We start from the raw sequence: 12,950 nt of genomic DNA, 5'->3' as shown, positions 1-12,950 counted from the left end.
CTCTACATAGACCGTCTCACATGGAACAGCTCCACGCCTCTTGTCGTGCATTTCACTCCCTAACCTTCAATCGCCTGTTGCTAGCACTGATCCCAGGCCACGCTGCGCACAGGATCTGTGAACGACACATCAGGTTACACGAGCAACTGTGATCTATCACAAGACAACCCTGCATATACAAACAGAACCTGACCCCAATTTTCCTTCGATCTCTTCTTGTCGCCTCTATCGGCTGGTCCACAGGAGTCGAAGATGAGTTTGGGAGAAAGATCAAGTATCTCTGGACGGCAAGGCATCTTTCACTCTATCTGCCATGCACGTCAACCATTCTTGGTCTACTTATCTATAAACACTCACCAGATTGATTAAAATGCTCCACTAGAGAACCACCCATTGGGGCATCGCATGCCTGCAGATGAGAGAAGTCTGGCGCGTTTGCAGCTCCTTACCATTTTCTCCCATCCATACCTCCTTGTGGAAAGGCTGCTTATGTATCTTTTGGACAGGTCCCTTGGATCGAGCATACTTCCACCAGGGTACGTGTCTGTCTTGCCGGACACACTGGCAAAAGCTGAAGTTTTCTCGTGTATAAAGACGAACAGTAGAATGATATCATCATCTGGTAGGCCGTATCGTGCATACACTTGTGCAATCTAGGGTATCGTCTCATCAAGGCCTCGGAACAAAACAAACGATCTATCCCACATCAAATCCCTCTGCGACTCTCAAGCTCTATCCAGCTTGGCAATCCTTTCTCCCTCAGCATCTCTGACCCACCCTCCGATCCGCTCCGCCACGTCGCCTACCAGTCTCTCGTACCTCTCGTCTACGAAGAACAGTCCGCAATGGGCTCCTACTTCGTCGACATTTTCCATGAACACCCGCACCCAACATGGATCAAGCTCGCCATTGCTATCCCGAGGAGGCAGATTACAGAACTTGCGGTCCTTAGGAGGCTTGGCTGCTTTCTCCTTCTCCTTCTCCTTCTTCTTCTCCTTCGCCTTGACTGAGCTGGATGTCGTAGAAGTAGTAGCGCGATCCTCCGCCCGACCACGATCCTCATCTTCGGAAGGCAGGCGCTCCCCTTCGTCATCGTGCAGGCCATCGACGTAAATTCCAGGTTCGGGCTCGCCTCGCATTCGCCGCCCTTCAGCATCCATCCTCTCCTTCTCCTTCGCCAATCTCAGTCCCTCGGACTCGGATTGCGTCAAGTCTTTGGTGAGCTTCTTCTTCTCTAGCTTTGCTATCTTCTCCCGTCCCTTCTTCTGCTCGGTCGTGAGTTTCTGCTCAGCTTTCGCAGCATCTTTCTTAGCCTTCTCGACTTCCTTCTCCGCCTTTTGCTTCTGCTTGGTCTCGAGTTTGGTGCGATCTTTGATGACTTTCTCCCGGTCCTTGACAGCCTTTTCGTAGGCTTTGGTTGCCCGGTTGTGTTCTTTCTCTACTAGTTTCTTGGTGTCCGGGTCTTGGATGTAGGACGTGTCCAGAGAAGTAGGAGCGGGTGGGAGATCGGGTATAGGTGGCAGACTCTGTTGTGTTGACATTGTCGTGGTCCGTGAGATACCTTCCAAAGATTCCGCCACTGGGGTGGCAGGTGCAGTGGCCTGCTCGGATTCTCTTGAATTTCCGATGGTCAGTGACTCCGCAGCATCGTCCCAGTCCTCTTCCTCGGAGGCTTCATGAGGCTCAGGGTCAAGTTGTGCGAGATCACCACTTTCCTCGGCATGTTCCTCCTCCGAAGTATAGAGATCGCCTTCGCGAGCTTCATCGATCGGATCTTCCTCGTGCTGATGGAACACGTCTTCTGACTCCGGCTGAGCAGTGGGATCACGTACAATTTCCTCCACGGCTTCCTCGGTCCCCGGATCAACGGCTGGCGGTTTCACTTTCTTCGGCTTGCCTGTGCTGGCGGTCCAGTAGTTTACGAATCTGACCCTGGCTGGTACTCCCCTGTCCCCAGCGATGGATGCACGAACATCATCGTTTGTCTCCTCCAAAGCTCTGACCTTGCCATACCTCGCCTTCAGCTCACCGAAGTCCGCCATCGCCCCACCAAACTCCATGTGTGAAGACACAAGCTGCTTGGTCGCGGCCCCAATGTCGTTCGAATGCTTACTCACAAAGTGCCAGGCACTACTCCATCCCTTTCGTACAGGAAGCACCACGTCGTTGTTGAACTTTGGGTTGAAGTTGGGATCAGGTTTGTCAGGGTCCCAGAAGGTGTCGGATCGGCCTGACAGAGGACTCAAGGCGCCAGCCGAGTTGCTTTCGACCGGACTGAGCGCTGGAGAGTATTTGTCCTCATGTGTCTCCTCCGAAGGCATGAAGATGCTGGCCAGACCACTTCGAACGATGCCGAGGTGCATACCAAGAAATGGGACATCGAAGTTGATGGTGCCAAGTATGCGATGCATGAGTGGCGTGCTTGCTCGCGGCTGAGATGGCATAATTGCAACTTCTGCTGAGAGTAGACCACCCATGCTGTGTCCGAGTAAGACCACATCGGTGGCGTGATCTTCATGTGGCTCCAGCCATCTACTGAAATCATCCCGCGCGTAAGTGATACTCCGTTTCGAGCGATATCGAGGATAGATCTTGGTATGTACAACATGTGTCTCGGTCACGAGGGCGGTCAAAAGATGATGGACGTGAGCTGGGAAACTCCGAAAGCTCATTTCATTGCCCATGAAGCCATGGATGTAGACCAGGAGGAGCTTCCGCCGGTCATTCTGCTGGTCGCTTTCGGATGGCACGAGAGACTCTGTTGAAGTTGTCCGATTGTCTCGCGCTCTCCACGGTCCACTCGCGGTATTGCCAGAGGCTGTCACGGAATCGTAGTTTGGTGGGGCATCGCTGTATGGTGCTATCTGAGTATTGTTCTGTCTTGATGGCAATGGTGGTGGGCCTTTCTTGCCCGACAAGGATTTCTCGACCATTTTCGTCCGAGAGACCTGTCTGAATGACCTGAATTGGCCTTGTACATCATATCATTGCGAGGCTGATCATGGCCGTCTGTAGATAGCAAACTTGATTGCTTGCTCTTACTAAGGAGCTATATGGTGGTCGTAAGCGAGGCACAGCCACGACTAGCGCCACAGGTTGTCTCCACTCGTAGCTTTGGACCTGTTTGAACAAATCACCCTGCCGTATGTGCTTCTGTCTGACAGCACGACGACCAACAATACACTACTGCAAAGCCAGCGTAATGCGAAAGTGTGATCATGATGATTGTCGTTGGGCATCTTGAACACACGGGTCCGCCATGGAAACGAGGATCCACTGGTCGCCACACGGGACAACAGATGGCGGGCGATACGTGATCGCGGACCACGCGAAATCAAGCCTCACTCTATATGCAGTAGACGCGTTCGAAGGGCACGAAGTCAAGTCTGTAACTGTCGCCCAAATCAACAAGTTAGGAAATTTCACTGCCTTCGCTTGGTCTCCCACACACGAGGACTTGGTCGCCTTGGGCTTGACGTCTGGCAACACTCTACTCATCAGACTCGGAGATTACGGTTCCAAGTCTCAGGTAGTCACTACCTTCAAGGTCAAACAGCCGAGGAAGTGCAATACAGTTTCGTTAAGTGCTCAGAGTCTTCTGGCTGTTGGGCTCGAGAAAAACAGATCAGATGCAGGACTTAGTATCTATGATACCGCTGGCGATCTCACGAATGATTTGGTAGAGCCGGTCAGGCGTTTTTGTGTGGCAGAGACTGTGCCCAGTGTCTGCTTTGTTCCACGCAGTCCCCATCAATTAGTGGCCAGTACGCATCGAGCCATACGCATATATGATATTCGAGGTAGAATCGGCATGCTTGAGAGGAATGAAACTTGCTGACGTTCTTCAGACGATTACATGGCAGGCAATAGCAGTAACATTCAAGCCAGTACTAAGTGCGTTCACAACATTGCTATCGATCCGCTTGACGAAAACTACTTTGCATCTTCTGCCGGCTATGGAGACTCTTCGTACACAGTATGGGACAGGCGGTGGATGAGTCAACAATCTTTCGCGGGGTCAACAAATGGCGCTGTCCTCAGCTGTAGCATGCCCAGCATAACTAGTAATGCTGTGTCGATTCGCAATCTTCAATGGTCTGGACATACTCGAGGTCGGCTGGCTATATCCTCGAATGCTGGAGATATCAAGGTGATTGACATACGGCAATCTAAGCCAGCAAGCGCAATCGCTAGCCTACCGCAACCACCTCACAATCCCTATGGTGGATCGCAATGGCGTGACAACCACTACGTGTCGCATACTACTGTAGTGAATTCCCCGTGGCCTAGCGCGACTCCGACTGGGCAAAGTGGGCCAGTCGGGTTTGACTGGATACGAGGGCTTGTAGAGGAACAGATGCAGCGCATGATTGTACTGAGCGGCAGTCATGATGTTGCTATCGTGAAGGTGCCCCATGTTTACACACAAGTGCATATTTCTGGTCGGCACAACACGCTCATCTCGGCAGGATCCCTGGGAATCAGCGATTTGCGAGGCGCGATTGGTGAAGAGGTGGACCCATTGAGCCAGTCAGATGTACCATCTCTTTCTCGGTTTTTGGTAGACTCATTGATTTCAAAAGATCGTTGTCGAGCAGGCTATCTTTTTGACTGCGACAAGAACATCCAAATTGTCGCTGCCGACGTACGACTCGAGCGCCTGTGGAAGATAATTCGACGATTCAGATCTCAGGCACGAAGTGAAGGTATGGTATGCGGGTCGCTGGACCTCAGCTACATTGGTGTAGCGGCCATGTGGGCAGAAGATATCGCCACCGATGAAAGGCGATACGCCCAAGGCTCACCGGTTGCTGTTGCCGAAGCAATTACTGGTCTCATCACATCAAAGAGTATACCGCAATTCGAGGGCGCACGAACAGGCTTTCCTGAACATCGCCAACTCTGCTTAGCTCTTTGTGGGTGGAAGTTCACGATTGAGACGCTGGAAGAAGAATGTCAAGAACTCATCGAACGTGGTCAGTACTATCTCGCAATCGTGCAGGCTGTTCTGCATGGCTACAAGCACATCGCTCTCAACCTGCTTCGAAGTCTTATCCGGAGCAAGACGATCCCGAACATCGGCCTGGGTGCACTTTTGGCGTCGACTGAGATCAATGAGGAACAGCATGAGATGTGCTTGTGGATGGAAGCCGATGCTGAAGACCCGGCCCTCAAAGCTTTGCTGACATATCTGACTACTGGAGATTGGAGAACTGTGATGAAGACTACCTATCTTGACTCTGATTATCGTATTGCGCTTGGTTTGAAGTATCTTAACGATACGGAGCTGAGCGGATTTCTGCAAGGCGAGACGGCTCGGGCTGTTCGCAATGGAGATCTGGAAGGCATCTTGCTCACGGGACTCACTGAGCCCGCAATGGATCTGCTTCAGACCTATATAAACAAGACCGGCGACGTGCAGACCGCTGTACTCGCCAGTGCCTACGCCAACCCACGGTACATAGACGACATGAGGTGGGATGTGTGGAAGGGAACGTACTTCGAACAGATGCAGACCTGGCGTGCCTTCCACGAGCGGGCTAGATTCACTGTTCAGCATAATGCACTCGCGGTGGATCGTGACGGTCGATCTTATAAGCAAAGTCCAGGTCAGCAGATGGAGGTGCTATGCAAGCACTGTCGTGTGCCGCTTGTCAGTCACAACGATCGACATCGTTCGAGGGGTTCCAATAAGGGCAGCAATGGAGTCTCTAGACTTCCTGCTGCTGGAGAAGGCGGTACCACATGCCTACAATGCGGACGACATTTACCGCGCTGCTCTCTTTGTGGTCAGTGGCTAGGCACGTCGCTGTCATCCGTGCGTCGCGGCATGCCTGATAGCAGGTCTGATGCTGACCAGCTGGATAGCAAGCTGGGTGGCTTCCTCACATTCTGCGTGAAATGCGAACATGCATACCATGCTGAGCATGCCAGCCAGTGGTTCGAGAAGCACAAAAGATGTGCTGTGCCAGGCTGCCTGTGCATGTGTTGCGGTCCATGAGCGAAGTTCTCCTTCGCTATGGAGGAGCGATCTCTGAATTCGTTCGACATGCATGAAAGCCTTCGCTGTATGGACCAACGAATCATGCGCGCGCTAGGTCCATAGGGCTGACCCAGCTGATGGTGGGTCCTTCGCAAGTTTGAAACAACCCTGTTTTAGTCAGGCGACTGACCGAATGCGAGTGGCCTGACTGAAAAGCGCGACACTGCTTGAACCTGGAAGCAGGCATTAGACGCTATTTCCAGCAGGTGTGCACATAGCAACATGTTCTACGAAAGTATGATAATTGCCGCGGTCGAATCACCGCTCAATTAATCTGCCAGCAATCCAGTGAGCAACAGACACAACTCTCTACACATACCGTGATTTCCTTGCACCTTCGCACGCATGTAATGTTACGGCACTAACAGTCCCTTCAGTCGACTCGTTGATTGCGTGCAGCTGCGGCTGGCCCGATATCAGGCCATCTGCTTACTCACTACGGACTCCTTCGGGGCGATGTAGAGCCCAGGCCAAGCGAGTTCGACATCATATAGCTGTTGATCGACCTAGCTTCATCAATGTCGCATTTTACTACCGAATTCCTTCCCATCATGAATGGTTACAACGGCAAGATGGAGTCGTCATCCTCTTTATCGTGGATAGTAGGGTTCTTACTGCTCACTGTTGCGCTTGGATGCTTCCTTATTTATCGGTCCTTGCTTCCTAAGCCTATCGCTGGCATTCCCTACAACCACGATGCTGCCAACAGGCTACTTGGCGATGTCCCGGAGGCTATGCAACACATCAAGGAAACGGAAGAGATGATGACCTTCTTGACAACGCAGATTGAGCGACACAACACTCCAATTGTGCAAGTCTTCATGCGGCCTGGTGGTAAGCCTTGGGTTATTTTGTCCGACTTCAGAGAAAGTCAGGACATCCTGGTCAGACGGACTCGAGAGTTCGATCGCTCTGACTTTTTCGGCGATCTCTTCATCAGCGTCCTTCCCGCCAACCAGGTTCATATGAGAACGAACGATACATGGCGTGCACACCGTCGTCTCATGGCGGACACCATGTCCACTGCCTTTCTCAACAAAGTTGCCGCACAACAGATCTATGGCTCTGCACTGGAGATCGTTGGCATGTGGCGCGAGAAAGCGAGACTGGCTGATGGGCGTCCGTTCCAGGTCTACAAGGATGTCTTTCGAGGCGCTCTAGACGTGATCTGGGCAGTCACCTTTGGTTCCGAGGTCGGCACGACGAGAAACCAGCGCAAATATCTCTCAGAACTGAAGGGAATAGAAGTCAGCACGGATGTCGATGCGCCAGTCGATCTACCAATGATACAGAATCCAGAGGCCTTCGAAGCAATCATGACTCTTGGTGAGAGCTGTGAGATCCCAATGAAGTCGCCTTTTCCTCGCCTACATCATGCCATGGCGTTACGTTTCTACCCCAGATATGTATCTGCCAGGAAGGTGGTCGATCGATTGCTCACCGATGGTCTCCGTTCTGCGTGGGTAAAATTCACTCAGCAAGGAGCTTCCGAGGGCGAAGTGAGGAGTGCGCTTGATCTCATGGTGGAGCGCGAGGTCGTGATGGCGAAGAAGGCCGAGCGCAAACCTGCTTACGACACGCAAGATATCCGAGACGAGCTCCTTGGGTTTCTGTTCGCGGGACACGAAACGACAAGCACGACCCTGACTTGGGGCCTGAAGTTCATCACCACTAAGCGAGATGTGCAGCAAAAGCTGCGTGGTGTGCTGCAGGCAGAGTTCCAGCGCGCCCACGTCGCAAGAGTGAACCCAACAGTGGAGGAAATCGTTACTGCAGACATCCCTTATCTCGACGCGGTAATCGAAGAGATCCATCGATGTGGTGGAACGGCATCTAGCAATGTTCGTGTGGCCACAGAGGATGCTGTTGTCTTGGGACATCTCATTCCGAAAGGCACCAGTGTGTTCATGGTATGTTGTATGGCAACAGACACTACCTTCCTCTGCTTACCCATCCAAACAGCTCTGCAACGGCCCAGGATATAAGTCGCGACCGATCGCCATCGACGAGTCCAAGCGCAGCAAGACCTCGCAGGAGAATGTGAGGGACAACGTTAGCTGGGACCCGAACAATGCAAACGATTTCCTACCCGAGAGGTGGCTCGTCGCCAATGAGAAGGGTCACCTGGTCTTCGAGCCGCGCGCAGGACCAAATCAGCCCTTTGGTGCGGGACCGCGCGGATGTTTTGGTAAGTCTGATGTAGTCCGGCAATGCTGCGCGTTATTGCTAATGGATACAAGGTCGCAAACTCGCATCCCTGGAATTGAAGCTACTCGTGATTCTGTTCGTGTGGAGTTTCGACTTACAGCCGACGCCACCAGCGTTATCATCCTTTGCTGGACACGACGGCATGACACATTCGCCACAGCAGTGCTTCCTGCGTCTGAAGCCGCTGCTATGAAGAGACGTTGATGTGACGTTGATGACATCCTGATCCTCATGATTCTCTGTACCATCGCATGGCACTTTGGACGTTTGCCTCTGTGAGCTTCGGCACAGGGTCGCTCTTCAATGCCATTCGGGTCTCTTGCATTAGACTTTGATAGAATGGGAGATAGTATTGCTTAGAAGAATTTGAACCCCGCGCCAGCAACGAAGGCGGCATGTGCACTGCATTTATTTTCCGCGATGCCTGTGCGGTGCCATACAACTATGCATCGTCAAAAGCTGTAGAGAGCGATGAGAATGCTCGTGTTGCTGCATGTGTGCCATTCATGGCTTCGTCATGACGTGTGCAAATGATCCCCGGGAAGCACGGAACGAAGGTTCGTTGGTGAGCTCTCACGAGCTGCGCTTTCGTTTGGACATTATTAGCCCAAGCACGATTACATCGCGTGATTATTGGCGTCTCTCGAGTGCTACAATTCTGTCATAGTCCTGAACCTAGGTAGGATATATCACCAGGCTCGACTGACTGATCCAGTACTTGGTAGGACTTATCGAAGATACTCACCCTGCCACAAGGACTGCAAACATTGGAGGCGGAGGAGGAATATCACCTATCGCTGCCCATCAGCAGCTTTCTTCGAAGAACAACCCATATTCAGGGCAGCATATGGCTCCAGCGTTGGGAAAGCTGGTACGCATGCGGGCTCTGCGATCAGCTGAGTTACCAGCACACTCCGATCTAGCGCCTCAGCAGAGCTCGGTACCACCACCAGAGCTGCAACGATTCGTGCTTGATGTACTAGAAGAAGCGGAAGGCTTTATGAGCCAGTACTTGGTACAGACGTTCAAGGTCAAAGACAAGAGCAAGAAGTCGCCGCCGTCAACCGCTTCAGTTGAGCTGCTGTCGCACGAGATAAATGCTACGGACATCCCGAAAGAGACCAAAACGGCTGGGGCAGGGAGTACTACTGAGACATGGTTTGCGCGGGCTAGTGTGCATGAAAATGCTGCGAAAGAAGGTACCGCAAGCTGGGACGAGTTCGACCAGGGACTCCGAGCCAACCACAGTCAGCATGAGATGGAGTACACACCCGGCGTGCAAGATGCTCACAAGATACTAGACTGGAACAGCGACCTCGAGGCAGTGGGAAGAAGGGTCGGTACGTGGGAGGATGTAGAGATGGGCCTCGTAGAGATGGTACACCACATCCCACCGCCGCTCAACGATCGATGCTTCTCGGTCTTGATCGTTACAGCGAAGACGGCGCAAGATTTCCTCGTCGTGCAGATACCTATTGATACCAATGGCATGCCAGGTGCAAAGTATCTGACCAAGGGAAAGCTTCAGCATGGCATGTACTGCAGTGTAGAACGCGGCGAGTTGCTCGAGCACGGCAAGAAGGTGAAGTGGCAGATGGCGACGGCAAGCGATGCCAAGGGCATACTACCCATGTGGGCTCAGAAGATGGGTGTACCGGGCGCTGTCGTGAAAGACGTAGGGCTATTCATCGATTGGACCTCAAAGAGACGAGCAGGCAAGGCCTGAACAGCACATCAAATATGCTTTGGCGAAGCCTGCACTAGTCCTTGCTCTGCCACAAGACCATACCTTCTTATACATCAGGCTGTCGTGGCAGTGTTTCACGGGCGTAACAGCGCATCTCTCGCTGCTTCAGGCGTGCCGCCCCCAACTTTGAAATTACCAACACAACGTGGTGGCGCACGAGCACAGACAGATCTTCGCAGCATCGCAGGGCGCTGCATCCATCGTGGCTTTGGAACTCTATTTTAGTAAAGCGAACTGCGTCCCTCTGCACTAGTTTTGCTTTGACATGCGCAAAGCATGTCCTACGCGTTGCGAGATTAGCAGATCCTGGGAGTACCGTTAAGAAAGGCTGTCCAGCTGGTTTGTTTCACGATACCACTGCATTTGATGCGGTAGCACTTCTCATGCTGTATTCCATACATGCCATTCTCACGATGAAAACCGGAACGATGGAAACATGTCAATCACGAGGTGTCATCACTAGATGATCTGTCACACGATAGTTTCACCAATCGCCATTCCAGACCGTTGGTCTCACGGTGAGCTTTTGGCAATCGCTAGAATCCTTCAGAACGACTGCGCATCTTGTTCCAACAGACCCAACAACCATGGAGACCCGGGATTCACGAGCGCTTGCCCACAAGCTGTACGGCCAGTGTATGTCGTACGTGTTGGTTGGATATCGTATCGAGGCTGACACAGTGCAGGTCGCGAGTCCGCAAATGCTTACAAGCTGCTGGCGAGCAGCATCAGAGACTTGCGCAACGCCCTCGAGGAGGCCGAAGAGGTCTTGGAGGCTGGTATTGCTCTTGGTTCATACGAGTCCGGTATCGAGGAGCAAGTCACAGTATGCCACCGACTGCTCGTGCAACTCAACAAGGCCATCGAAAAGCACTCGGGCGATGCGGGCGTCCACCCGGACGAGGCGGCCGTTGCAGAGATCAAGACTGCCTTCGACGTTGCAAGCCATGAGTTGTCTGTGGCATGCGAGGCTCTTGGTACGCCGGCAACCAACGGACTGCGGCCAATCAACCATCGAGCGTTTCTGGGTTCTATGATGATGCATTCAATGTCTGCGACCGACCTTAGCAACACAGATCGCACTCCGAGCACGTCTTCGAGCAGATGTTCGATTGTGGACAGCGATGCCACGAGCAAAGCCGGGACTTCAGTCACATCCTACTCGCCTTGCAATCAAGACTCTCCGTTGAAGACGGTTACCAACAAACAAACCATTCCGCTGCTGAGTGCGAATGATCGAAAGCCATCGGTCTGGCAAAGTATATTCGAGCTTGATCCATTGTCGATACCTTTCGAGGAGGCAAACGCGTATATTCTAGGCCACGAAGAAGCTATTGTGTCAAAAGTGCACGAGCTCCCTACTACTGCAAATGTCGTTGCTTCGCCGGAACAAATCGAGCTTACTGCCGAGCTACCAGGCGAGTCCAGGACCATGGAGAGGAACGGAGAGAGTGGCTCGGATGTCCAGGTAGCTGGAGTAGATTCCAAACGAACCTCCCAGAGCACTCCCTCGCCAGGTCGTCGCAAGACTGTGCTCATAGACCCACCAGTCACAGACCCAAGCACAAGGGGCACCGACAGGTTCAGTTTCGAAGAAGCCTTCAGCCGCAGGAGTACGAACAGTCAGGGCGCAAGTACAGAACAGTCCCAGGATCGAGAGGACGGTGACCACCCAGACAAGTCGATGCTTCCAACAGAGTCCATGCAGTCCACCAGAGAGCGGCCACCAATTCCACTGCCGCCGCCTCCCGGTCGAGCACCACCACCGCCGCCGTCGAGACGGCATCGATTACGCGGGTCGATAAGCCAATTCCTCAAGGTCAGCCCGAGCCGTGACAGCGCAATCGAGACCACAGAAGAGGCTGGCAATGCGCCATCTAGACCGACTTCGCAACCCTCAAAGGCGTTCCAGAGAGCCTTCGCAGCATCGGCTGGATCTCTATACCCTGTAGCTTCCGTGTCGCCTGTAGGAAAACGAAAGCCGATGCCCAGGACCAGATCATACACGCCTACACCAAACCTACTGAACGACTTATTGGCTCAGATGAAGCCCAAGACGCCCGAGCCACTAGCTGAAGAACGCGAGGACGAAGTTTCAAGTGTTAGCGAGCATAGCGGAACCATCGGCAGCTTGCCAGTCAGTCCGCGGACAATGCCGCCACAAATGACGCTGGAAGTGCCACCTGCTCTCCCGCCTCGACCAGCAAGCAGCATGCACACTCGTGCACCATCAGCAGATATCCGAGGTCCGCCAGTACCTCCAAAGGACTCCAGCACATCCATATCCATCACTCTCGCGCAAACGCTCGTGGCCGCGCAAAGCCATCGGCTCTCTGCTAGTAGATCACAGAGCTGCGACGACATGCGTGGGACAGCTGGGCATCGCTCGACTTTGTTCAAGCCATACCCATCAGCTGCCTGGTGTCGACATTCGGCCCCTGGACCACCAATACCTACGAAGCCGCCACGGCCGGTTGAAGTGCCTGCTGGAACGCAGATTGTGGAGTATTATGCCGATGGATGAGAGAGAACTTCCGGTGGCGGACAAGACTTACTATAAATTTATACTGCGCGTATTGTCCTGAGCCGCCAGATCTGTACACCTGTACTCACCTCGCTGGACTTGACATACAGTCGCAAATCACACATGAGGAGCTAAGTCAGCAAATGCTGAGGAACACCTGATGGTGCAGTCAGTCTTAGAGATCAAACGGGCTGGGCAAGATTGCCAATGCAAGCTGGCAGGTATCGTGGTGGAAGGGTTTGGAGGAAGAGGCTAGAGGCCGGACTTGTTGAGCGTGAGAATGCCATTTCAAGACGGATTGCCGGGATGTGAAGATCCCAAGATGAGACGCGACTATGAATGTACACTACATGTAGATATAGCTTGCGATTGTAGAATAGAGCAATGAAACATAGACTTCGGATAGTCTCGGCCGAGCAAACGCCACT

At 52.9% G+C, this 12,950-nt stretch overlaps 5 protein-coding genes across 5 annotated transcripts; 4 read left to right on the top strand and 1 right to left on the bottom strand.

The window, feature by feature from the left end:
- Window positions 1-725: 725 nt before the first annotated feature.
- LTS14_008259 (uncharacterized protein) lies at window positions 726-2,933 on the bottom strand (the record flags this gene model as incomplete). Its single annotated transcript, XM_064840947.1, has 1 exon — window positions 726-2,933. The coding sequence occupies one exon, from the start codon at window positions 2,931-2,933 to the stop codon at window positions 726-728; it is 2,208 nt and encodes a 735-aa protein (XP_064691584.1).
- A 1,424-nt stretch (window positions 2,934-4,357) lies between these two features.
- Window positions 4,358-5,801, top strand: LTS14_008258 (uncharacterized protein; the record flags this gene model as incomplete). The annotated part of the gene is made up of 2 exons (XM_064840946.1): window positions 4,358-5,609; window positions 5,659-5,801. 2 exons carry the CDS (start codon window positions 4,358-4,360, stop codon window positions 5,799-5,801), a joined length of 1,395 nt encoding a protein of 464 aa, XP_064691583.1.
- A 760-nt stretch (window positions 5,802-6,561) lies between these two features.
- LTS14_008257 (uncharacterized protein) lies at window positions 6,562-8,444 on the top strand (the record flags this gene model as incomplete). Its single annotated transcript, XM_064840945.1, has 3 exons — window positions 6,562-7,953; window positions 8,006-8,231; window positions 8,284-8,444. The coding sequence occupies 3 exons, from the start codon at window positions 6,562-6,564 to the stop codon at window positions 8,442-8,444; spliced, it is 1,779 nt and encodes a 592-aa protein (XP_064691582.1).
- Window positions 8,445-9,098: 654 nt separating this feature from the next.
- On the top strand, window positions 9,099-9,977 carry LTS14_008256 (uncharacterized protein; the record flags this gene model as incomplete). Its single annotated transcript, XM_064840944.1, has 1 exon — window positions 9,099-9,977. The coding sequence occupies one exon, from the start codon at window positions 9,099-9,101 to the stop codon at window positions 9,975-9,977; it is 879 nt and encodes a 292-aa protein (XP_064691581.1).
- Window positions 9,978-10,585: 608 nt separating this feature from the next.
- Window positions 10,586-12,522, top strand: LTS14_008255 (uncharacterized protein; the record flags this gene model as incomplete). Its single annotated transcript, XM_064840943.1, has 2 exons — window positions 10,586-10,634; window positions 10,685-12,522. 2 exons carry the CDS (start codon window positions 10,586-10,588, stop codon window positions 12,520-12,522), a joined length of 1,887 nt encoding a protein of 628 aa, XP_064691580.1.
- Between the last annotated feature and the right edge of the window lie 428 nt (window positions 12,523-12,950).

Source organism: Recurvomyces mirabilis, assembly GCF_035927965.1.
Source record: "Recurvomyces mirabilis strain CCFEE 5264 chromosome Unknown scaffold_24, whole genome shotgun sequence".
Taxonomy (NCBI): Eukaryota; Fungi; Ascomycota; class Dothideomycetes; order Mycosphaerellales; family Teratosphaeriaceae; genus Recurvomyces; species Recurvomyces mirabilis.
Note: the sequence above shows the minus strand (reverse complement) of the source record. Positions and strands in the feature narration are given on the sequence as shown.